General features: G+C 40.9%; 1 protein-coding gene across 1 annotated transcript in view; it reads right to left on the bottom strand.

Annotated features, from left to right (window-relative positions):
- Positions 1 to 8,642: 8,642 nt before the first annotated feature.
- Positions 8,643 to 11,778, bottom strand: part of LOC115190903 (transmembrane protein 65) — an 89,354-nt gene continuing 86,218 nt past the window's right edge. Inside the window, exons 7-8 of the mRNA XM_029748934.1 lie at positions 11,510 to 11,615; positions 8,643 to 9,069 (exon numbers count right to left, since the gene is read on the bottom strand). Coding sequence (XP_029604794.1) covers positions 8,923 to 9,069; positions 11,510 to 11,615 — 253 coding nt within the window. The 3' untranslated portion in view covers positions 8,643 to 8,922. The remainder of the gene's footprint in view (positions 9,070 to 11,509; positions 11,616 to 11,778) is intronic.

Raw genomic sequence — 11,778 nt, 5'->3', positions numbered from 1 at the left:
GCCTAACAATTAAAATGATCAATTAGTTTCATGATTAGCATGCAGCTACGGCGTTATCGAGTTATCCCAAAAATAAAACAGAGCATTTCCATTGGAATGATGGGAGAAGATGTTTTCCGTATTCTGAAAGTCCAAAATGGAGGAGGTTGTTTGTGACAGTGTAACATGTACAGCTTCTTCATTCTACAGTACATGCAAAGGATATATTCAGCATTTCAGGGTCAATCTGCCTCACAATGTAACAAAATAAATCATTACTGAATACCTTTTCCTACTTAACACAGACCCTTCAATCGCTATTTAGGATCCAACATCATAATAACATCTGTATAAAATAAATACAATCCAAATCATGCCAATATAAAATGTAATTTAAAGCAAAAAAAAAATTTTTAATGCTCAGTTCTGCATCATAGTGTTACAATAACTGAGTTTGTTTTCTTCTACAGAACCTATAATGATAATCAGTCCTTTGTTGAGTTGAAACTCATTAAGAATGACCAAACACAAACGGATAAGATAAATACAACTCTTCCTTCCTAATGAGATCTTTGTGCTTAATAGTTTCCTTCAAAATCACATGAATAACTTTTTTAAACATTTTTAATAATATCTTCAGACCAGTGCTTAATTTGTATATTGGGAGGCGCCAGAACAAAAGTGAGTGCTAGAGGGGTGTCCCTGGGAAGTTCTGCCGGTAGCAGAACGCAGGGAGAGAGAGAAATCACCTTTATAATAAAGCAATTTAATGCATATCATCACATTTGCTTTGTGGCATATAGCAGTAGAGTAGAGGCACTTACACAAGTTGCACACATGGGGAACAATTTTTAGTAGCCCAGGGTCCGGGGAAAATGCTGGCCTTTTATAAATGGCATTCACTTACATTTTACATCTATTTACATGACTGGAGAGCTTGCCAGAATATTGTTTTTTATACAGCACAAATGATGGAAACGGCAGGGCTACTATGACACTGACAAAGGAGAATGTCGAGATCAATAAAAACCACCTGTCTTGAATTCCATCACTAGCCTAGGCCTCGGTTGTGTGGAAGACACGTTGTAGGTTACAATAGGAGGAAGGAAAATGACCAGTCCTAATAATGCCTTCCAGTTTCACTGACTCGCCCCCCATGATGCACCAGCTCACTGGCTGGTGATGGCGATGGGCTCGTGCCAAAAGCTTCTCTCTCTTTTGTAAAACAATATTTGGAAGTTGATCTAATATGTTGGCAGCCTACAGCAGAGTGTTTTCAGCAGGAGCCATTGTATTCGATTGTATTTGAAATATTGCGAAAGGCCTGTTTTTGTCTGCGTGCTGTTTTTCCCACTGACAGATTTGCCGCGCGTTCCTGACTGTAGGATACCTCTTGTTATTGAGCTACAATCCACAGCTCGGCAATTAAAACAAGAAGCTATTGATCCTCTGTGGCTAAATTATAGGCCTTCTCATGGTCTCTGTCTGTCTGTTTCTGTCTCTGTCTCTCTCTCTCTCTCCCTCTCTCTCCCCATCTCTCTCTCTCCCCCTCTCTCTCCCTCTCTCTCATCTCACACAGTAACTCTGAAACAATCTGTCCCAAAGGTAGTATACCGTCTGTCTCAGAATACAACTGCTTTAATAATCACTGAAGGAGGCTGTCAGAGAGAGAGAGAAACAGAGAGAGAGAAACAGAGAGAGAGAAACAGAGACAGAGAGAGAAACGGAGAGTTAGAGAGACAGAGAGAGGAAACACAGAGAGAGCGAGAGAGACAGAGAGAGAGAGAGAAGCAGAGAGAGAGAAACAGAGAGAGAAACAGAGAGAGAGAAACACAAAGAGAGAAACAGAGGGAGAGAGAGACAGAGAGAAACAGAGAGTGAGAGAGAAACAGAGAGAGAAACAGAGAGACAGAGAGAGAGAGAGAAACAGAGTGCGAGAGAAACAGAGAGAGAGAGAGAAACAGAGAGAGAGAGAGAGAGAGAAACAGAGGGAGAGAGAGAGAAACAGAGTGCGAGAGAAACAGAGAGAGAGAGAGAAACAGAGAGAGAGAGAGAGAGAAACAGAGAGAGACAGAGAGAGAGACAGAGAGAGACAGAGAGAGAAACAGAGAGCGAGAGAGAGACAGAGAGAGAGAGAGCGCAACAGAGAGAAGATAAGGGAACCTCAGTGTGAATGAATGAGGCATCAATATGAATCACCATAGGGCTCTGGAAAAAAGTAGTGCACTATTTAGGGAAAAGGCTGCCATTTGGGACAAAACCATAGATATAAAGGCAGGCAGATGATGAACCTGTACTGTTAGTGGAGGTTACTGGGCCTGTACTGTCAGTGGAGGTTACTGGGACTGTACTGTTAGTGGAGGTTACTGGGACTGTACTGTTAGTGGAGGTTACTGGGACTGTACTGCTAGTGGAGGTTACTGGGACTGTACTGCTAGTGGAGGTTACTGGGACTGTACTGCTAGTGGAGGTTACTGGGACTGTACTGTTAGTGGAGGTTACTGGGACTGTACTGCTAGTGGAGGTTACTGGGACTGTACTGCTAGTGGAGGTTACTGGGACTGTACTGTTAGTGGAGGTTACTGGGACTGTACTGCTAGTGGAGGTTACTGGGACTGTACTGCTAGTGGAGGTTACTGGGACTGTACTGTTAGTGGAGGTTACTGGGACTGTACTGTTAGTGGAGGTTACTGGGACTGTACTGTTAGTGGAGGTTACTGGGACTGTACTGCTAGTGGAGGTTACTGGGACTGTACTGCTAGTGGAGGTTACTGGGACTGTACTGTTAGTGGAGGTTACTGGGACTGTACTGTTAGTGGAGGTTACTGGGACTGTATGCTAGTGGAGGATTACTGGGACTGTACTGTTAGTGGAGGTACTGGGACTGTACTGTTAGTGGAGTTTACTGGGACTGTACTGTTAGTGGAGGTTACTGGGACTGTACTGTTAGTGGAGGTTACTGGGACTGTACTGTTAGTGGAGGTTACTGGGACTGTACTGTTAGTGGAGGTTACTGGGACTGTACTGCTAGTGGAGGTTACTGGGACTGTACTGTTAGTGGAGGTTACTGGGACTGTACTGTTAGTGGAGGTTACTGGGACTGTACTGTTAGTGGAGGTTACTGGGACTGTACTGTCAGTGGAGGTTACTGGGACTGTACTGTTAGTGGAGGTTACTGGGACTGTACTGTTAGTGGAGATTACTGGGACTGTACTGCTAGTGGAGGTTACTGGGACTGTACTGTTAGTGGAGGTTACTGGGACTGTACTGCTAGTGGAGGTTACTGGGACTGTACTGTTAGTGGAGGTACTGGGACTGTACTGTAGTGGAGGTTACTGGGACTGTACTGCTAGTGGAGGTTACTGGGACTGTACTGTTAGTGGAGGTTACTGGGACTGTACTGTTAGTGGAGTTACTGGTCTGTCTGTTAGTGGAGGTTACTGGGACTGTACTGCTAGTGGAGGTTACCTGGGGACTGTACTGTTAGTGGAGGTTACTGGGACTGTACTGCTAGTGGAGGTTATGGACTGTACTGTAGTGGAGGTTACTGGGACTGTACTGCTAGTGGAGGTTACTGGACTGTACTGTTAGTGGAGGTTACTGGGACTGTACTGCTAGTGGAGGTTACTGGGACTGTACTGCTAGTGGAGGTTTACTGTGACTGTACGGCTAGTGGAGGTTACTGGGACTGTACTGTTAGTGGAGGTTACTGGGACTGTACTGTTAGTGGAGGTTACTGGGACTGTACTGTTAGTGGAGGTTACTGGACTGTACTGTAGTGGAGGGTTACTGGGACTGTACTGCTAGTGGAGGTTACTGGGACTGTACTGCTAGTGGAGGTTACTGGACTGTACTGTAGTGGAGGTTACCTGGGACTGTACTGTTAGTGGAGGTTACTGGGACTGTACTGTTTAGTGGAGGTTACTGGGACTGTACTGCTAGTGGAGGTTACTGGTGACTGTACTGCTAGTGGAGGTTACTGGGACTGTTACTGTAGTGGAGGTTACTGGGACTGTACTGTTAGTTTAGTGGAGGTTACTGGGACTGTACTGCTAGTGGAGGTTACTGGGACTGTACTGTTAGTGGAGGTTACTGGGACTGTACTGTTAGTGGAGGTTACTGGGACTGTACTGTTAGTGGAGGTTACTGGGACTGTACTGTTAGTGGAGGTTACTGGGACTGTACTGCCAGTGGAGGTTACTGGGACTGTACTGCTAGTGGAGGTTACTGGGACTGTACTGCTAGTGGAGTTTACTGGGACTGTACTGCTAGTGGAGGTTACTGGGACTGTACTGCTAGTGGAGGTTACTGGGACTGTACTGTTAGTGGAGGTTACTGGGACTGTACTGTTAGTGGAGGTTACTGGACTGTACGTTAGTGGAGGTTACTGGGACTGTATGCTGTAGTGGAGGTTACTGGGACTGTACGCTAGTGGAGGTTACTGGGACTGTACTGTTAGTGGAGGTTACTGGGACTGTACTGTTAGTGGAGGTTACTGGGACTGTACTGTTAGTGGAGGTTACTGGACTGTACTGCTAGTGGAGGTTACTGGGACTGTACTGCTAGTGGAGGTTACTGGGACTGTACTGTTAGTGGAGGTTACTGGGACTGTACTGTTAGTGGGGTTATGGGACTGTACTGTTAGTGGAGGTTACTGGGACTGTACTGTTAGTGAGAGTTACTGGGACTGTACTGTTAGTGGAGGTTACTGGACTGTACTGTGTAGTGGAGGTTACTGGGACTGTACTGTTAGTGGAGGTTACTGGACTGTACTGTTAGAGGAGGTTACTGGGACTGTACTGTAGTGGAGGTTACTGGGACTGTACTGCTAGTGGAGGTTACTGGGACTGTACTGTTAGAGGAGGTTACTGGGACTGTACTGTTAGTGGAGGTTACTGGGACTGTACTGTTAGTGAGGTTACTGGGACTGTACTGTTAGTGGAGGTTACGGGACTGTACTGTTAGTGGAGGTTACTGGGACTGTACTGCTAGTGGAGGTTACTGGGACTGTACTGTTAGTGGAGGTTACTGGGACTGTACTGTTAGTGAGGTTACTGGGACTGTACTGTTAGTGGAGGTTACTGGGGACTGTACTGTCAGGGGAGGTTACTGGGGACTGTACTGTTAGTGGAGGTTACTGGGACTGTACTGTTAGTGGAGATTACTGGGACTGTACTGTTAGTGGAGGTTAGGGACTGTACTGTTAGTGGAGGTTACTGGGACTGTACTGTTAGTGGAGGTTACTGGGACTGTACTGTTAGTGGAGGTTACTGGGACTGTACTGTTAGAGGAGGTTACTGGGACTGTACTGCTAGTGAGGTTACTGGGACTGTACTGCTAGTGGAGGTTACTGGGACTGTACTGTTAGTGGAGGTTACTGGGACTGTACTGTTAGTGGAGGTTACTGGGACTGTACTGTTAGTGGAGGTTACTGGGACTGTACTGTCAGTGGAGGTTACTGGGACTGTACTGTTAGTGGAGGTTACTGGGACTGTACTGTTAGTGGAGATTACTGGGACTGTACTGTTAGTGGAGGTTACTGGGACTGTACTGTTAGTGGAGGTTACTGGGACTGTACTGTTAGTGGAGGTTACTGGGACTGTACTGTTAGTGGAGGTTACTGGGACTGTACTGTTAGAGGAGGTTACTGGGACTGTACTGCTAGTGGAGGTTACTGGGACTGTACTGCTAGTGGAGGTTACTGGGACTGTACTGTTAGTGGAGGTTACTGGGACTGTACTGTTAGTGGAGGTTACTGGGACTGTACTGCTACTCAACAGAGTTCTAGATGGGGAAGCCTACTGTATATGATATCAACAGAGTTCTAGAAGGGGAAGACTAGTGTATATGATATCAACAGAGTTCTAGATGGGGAAGCCTAGTGTATATGATATCAACAGAGTTCTAGAAGGGGAAGACTAGTGTATATGATATCAACAGAGTTCTAGAAGGGGAAGCCTAGTGTATATGATATCAACAGAGTTCTAGATGGGGAAGCCTAGTGTATATGATATCAACAGAGTTCTAGATGGGGAAGACTAGTGTATATGATATCAACAGAGTTCTAGAAGGGGAAGCCTAGTGTATATGATATCAACAGAGTTCTAGATGGGGAAGCCTAGTGTATATGATATCAACAGAGTTCTACAAGGGGAAGCCTAGTGTATATGATATCAACAGAGTTCTAGATGGGGAAGCCTAGTGTATATGATATCAACAGAGTTCTAGAAGGGGAAGACTAGTGTATATAATATCAACAGAGTTCTAGATGGGGAAGCCTAGTGTATATGATATCAACAGAGTTCTAGAAGGGGAAGACTAGTGTATATGATATCAACAGAGTTCTAGATGGGGAAGCCTAGTGTATATGATATCAACAGAGTTCTAGATGGGGAAGCCTAGTGTATATGATATCAACAGAGTTCTAGAAGGGGAAGCCTAGTGTATATGATATCAACAGAGTTCTAGATGGGGAAGCCTAGTGTATATGATATCAACAGAGTTCTAGATGGGGAAGCCTAGTGTATATGATATCAACAGAGTTCTAGATGGGGAAGCCTAGTGTATATGATATCAACAGAGTTCTAGAGGCTGTGAGTAGGCTTGCTTTCCATATACTGCTCAATACCCAGATAAGAGACCAGATTACAGGCGTATGCATGTGAAGACGAGAGTTTCCACAACCAATGGCCAAGCCATGTGGATAATGCACACAGACAGTCATGCTTGGGTGAGTTGGCTCAACAACGCCCTCTGGTGGTAGGATTATGTGCCCTGCACTCAATAAAACTACAGCTGTCCACCTATACCACCGTGGTCAGACTCGTTCCATTCTATGTCTATGGGCCGAGTGTCTGCGGGTTTTTGCTCCTCGTTTGTACTTGATTGATCAAGTAAGGTCACTGATTAGTTAGGAACTCCCCTCCTCACCTGGTTGTCTAGGTCTTCATTGGTTAGTTAGGAACTCCTCTCACCTGGTTGTCTAGGTCTTCATTGGTTAGTTAGGAACTCCTCTCACCTGGTTGTCTAGGTCTTCATTGGTTAGTTAGGAACTCCCCTCCTCACCTGGTTGTCTAGGTCTTCATTGGTTAGTTAGGAACTCCTCTCACCTGGTTGTCTAGGTCTTCATTGGTTAGTTAGGAACTCCCCTCACCTGGTTGTCTAGGTCTTCATTGGTTAGTTAGGAACTCTCCTCACCTGGTTGTCTGGGTCTTCATTGGTTAGTTAGGAACTCCCCTCACCTGGTTGTCTGGGTCTTCATTGGTTAGTTAGGAACTCCCCTCACCTGGTTGTCTGGGTCTTCATTGGTTAGTTAGGAACTCCCCTCACCTGGTTGTCTAGGTCTTAATTGTTCTTAAAAAACCAGCTGACACTGGGCCATGGAATGAGTGACACCCCTTACCCCTGGTATCCATACAACGCTAGTCTCATGGGACCATCCTTCCAAATCTGACCCCTGGTATCCATACAACCCTAGTCTCATGGGACCATCCTTCCAAATCTGACCCCTGGTATCCATACAACGCTAGTCTCATAGGACCATCCTTCCAAATCTGACCCCTGGTATCCATACAACCCTAGTCTCATGGGACCATCCTTCCAAATCTGACCCCTGGTATCCATACAACGCTAGTCTCATGGGACCATCCTTCCAAATCTGACCCCTGGTATCCATACAACCCTAGTCTCATGGGACCATCCTTCCAAATCTGACCCCTGGTATCCATACAACGCTAGTCTCATAGGACCATCCTTCCAAATCTGACCCCTGGTATCCATACAACCCTAGTCTCATGGGACCATCCTTCCAAATCTGACCCCTGGTATCCATACAACGCTAGTCTCATGGGACCATCCTTCCAAATCTGACCCCTGGTATCCATACAACCCTAGTCTCATGGGACCATCCTTCCAAATCTGACCCCTGGTATCCATACAACGCTAGTCTCATGGGACCATCCTTCCAAATCTGACCCCTGGTATCCATACAACCATAGTCTCATGGGACCATCCTTCCAAATGTGGTCTCGTTGACAGAGTGAAGCCTCTCCGGGGGGTACACTGTCCCAAACATCTAAAAGTGACAACTAATATAAAACTCTCTCAAGTTACACAGGCTCCTTAGAGTTACTCAAATTCCTCAACTCAAACTCAAAGACCTAATCCTCCAAAACAAAGGGATGGATACTTTCAAATACAAATACATGAAGCACAGAATGATTTCTGGGTGACATGAAGTCAGCGTTAGAAGAAGCTGCTAATAAGAACCGTGTTATATTTCAGCTGTGCAGTGCAGCGCTAGTGGAAAGTAAGGTGGAATGAAATCCAGTAGGAAAGGTCCAACCCCAGTATACTAACTGAAGACTGAATAGTTTCTGTAAATGTGTTATCTAGCTATAGCAGCTGGCCTTGTCCTCTCCTCACACTGTCATCTAATCTAAAGAGACAATAGCCCACAGCATGTTGATTACTTACTCCACATGTTGCAGGAATATCCCCCTTGAGGGATATTGAAGTTCAATTGAACTGAATTGAGTGTAGTCCACCAGGAATCCATCCTGGCCACCGCTAACTGATTAGGACTAAGTTACACCAAACTCAAAAAATAAAAGTTGCACCAACTTAAAAAAACAAAAAAACCAAAGAAGCAGCAGAAAACATGGTTGGAAGAGTGGTCCATTTGTATTTATCATTGTTGTTTTGTTTTTCTTCATACTGCTTTCGAATGTTGCAGGAGGAACTATTTAAGACATTGACATCAACAATTGACATCAATAGTCATGCTTCCTACACTGTAGTGTTAGTAATCTAGTTTACCTAGGAAGGTCTGTCTGTCTGGAGAAACAGATTGAGGTTATTCATTATGCAGTAGTTAGGTTGTGAAGTAGCGGTAGTCCAAGTCCTCTCTCTTCCGGAGAAGGTAAGTCTTTCTGTCAAGGTGTCTCAATTGCTGCTGCTGCTGTCAGTGGAGATGGAGGTTAGTGATCCATCTCCACCCTCCCTTTGCACCTCCTTCTTCTTCTCATCGTTGAAGAAGAGCAGCGGGAACATCCCTAAGATGCAGCCGATGGCAACTCCCATGGCTTTACCCTGAAGACAAAACAAAACAAGAAACAACGTTCATTACTACTCTGATGCCTAATACTAATACTAATACTAATACTAACACTAATACTAATACTAATACTAATAGTAATACTAATACTAATACTAACACTAATACTAATACTAATACTAATACTAAAACTAATAGTAATACTAATACTAATACTAATACTAATACTAATACTAATATTAATACTAATACTAATAGTAATACTAATACTAACACTAATACTAATACTAATAGTAATATTAACACTAATACTAATACTAATACTAATACTAATATTAATACTAATTGTAATACTAATAGTAATATTAATACTAATACTAATAGTAATACTAATACTAAAACTAATACTAATAGTAATAGTAACACTAATACTAATACTAATACTAATACTAATATTAATACTAATACTAATACTAATACTAACACTAATACTAATACTAATACTAATAGTAATATTAACACTAATACTAATACTAATACTAATACTAATTGTAATACTAATAGTAATATTAATACTAATACTAATACTAACACTAATACTAATACTAATACTAACACTAATAGTAATACTAACACTAACACTAATACTAACACTAATACTAATACTAATACTAATACTAATACTAACACTAATACTAACACTAATACTAACACTAATACTAACACTAATACTAACACTAATACTAATACTAATACTAATACTAACACTAATACTAACACTAATAGTAATACTAACACTTATACTAATACTAATACTAATACTAACACTAATACTAATACTAACACTAATACTAATACTAATACTAACACTAATACTAATAGTAATATTAACACTAATACTAATACTAATACTAATACTAACACTAATACTAATAGTAATACTAATACTAATAGTAATACTAACACTAATACTAATACTAATACTAACACTAATACTAATACTAATACTAACACTAATACTAATAGTAATATTAACACTAATACTAATACTAACACTAATACTAACACTAATACTAATACTAACACTAATACTAACACTAATACTAATACTAATACTAACACTAATACTAATACTAATACTAATACTAATAGTAATACTAACACTAATACTAACACTAATACTAATACTAATAGTAATACTAACACTAATACTAATACTAATACTAACACTAATACTAGTAGTAATATTAACACTAATACTAATACTAACACTAATACTAACACTAATACTAATACTAATACTAACACTAACACTAATACTAATACTAACACTAATACTAATACTAACACTAATACTAATACTAACACTAATACTAATACTAATACTAATACTAACACTAATACTAACACTAATACTAATACTAATACTAATAGTAATACTAACACTAATAGTAATACTAATAGTAATACTGATACTAACACTAATACTAATAGTAATACTAATACTAACACTAATACTAATAGTAATACTAGCACTAATAGTAATACTAATACTAATACTAACACTAATACTAACACTAATACTAATAGTAATACTAATACTAATACTAACACTAATACTAACACTAATAGTAATACTAATACTAATACTGATAGTAATACTAATACTAACACTAATAGTAATACTAATAGTAATACTAATACTAACACTAATACTAATAGTAATACTAATACTAATACTAACACTAATACTAATAGTAATACTAACACTAATAGTAATACTAATACTAATACTAATAGTAATATTAACACTAATAGTAATACTAATAGTAATATTAACACTAATAGTAATACTAATACTAATAGTAATACTAACACTAACACTAATACTAATAGTAATACTAATACTAACACTAATACTAATAGTAATACTAACACTAATAGTAATACTAATACTAATACTAATAGTAATATTAACACTAATAGTAATACTAATAGTAATATTAACACTAATAGTAATACTAATACTAATACTAACACTAATACTAATACTAATCCCTTATGCAGTGCTACAAGTATGTAACCTGCACGCAACTCTAAAAACTGTAGAGACTCTGTGAAGGAACGTTTATTTTGATTTCTTTATTAGCCTGACTGCTGGATTCACAAATAAAATAATGTCTTCAGTGAAATGGCTGCACAACCAAAAGCATATTCTGTAGGACACTTCTGACTGATTTAGGGCTCTATTCAATCAGATCCACTAAGTAAGCAACACAGAGAGGACTGACAGAGAGAGAGAGACAGAGAGAGGACTGACAGAGAGAGGACTGACAGAGAGAGAGAGAGACAGAGAGAGGACTGACAGAGAGAGGACTGACAGAGAGAGAGAGAGACAGAGAGAAAGACAGACAGACAGACAGACAGACAGACAGACAGTGTGTACGTCCTCTCAGAGATAAGACAGAGACTCACACTGTGGGTGCTAACTCTTGTCTGCCACATGTCAGCCTGTTTGGGGTTCAGGTCTGGGCCCACCAACCCACAACGACAGGCCAGGGCTTCCACATAACCTGCAAGGCTAACACAGGAAAATACCATGGTTACAACCTTAATGCACAAACAAAAAGGTTTGGTTACATACATCAATGTATTATCTCTGTTAACCCACAAGTAAAACCAGAAGTCATTTGATCAGCTGCATGATTAACTTTTGTGTTCATACTGTACATGTTAGAAATGGA

The sequence above is a fragment of the Salmo trutta genome, unplaced genomic scaffold (genome assembly GCF_901001165.1).
Source record: "Salmo trutta unplaced genomic scaffold, fSalTru1.1, whole genome shotgun sequence".
NCBI classification, from domain to species: domain Eukaryota; kingdom Metazoa; phylum Chordata; class Actinopteri; order Salmoniformes; family Salmonidae; genus Salmo; species Salmo trutta.
Note: the sequence above shows the minus strand (reverse complement) of the source record. Positions and strands in the feature narration are given on the sequence as shown.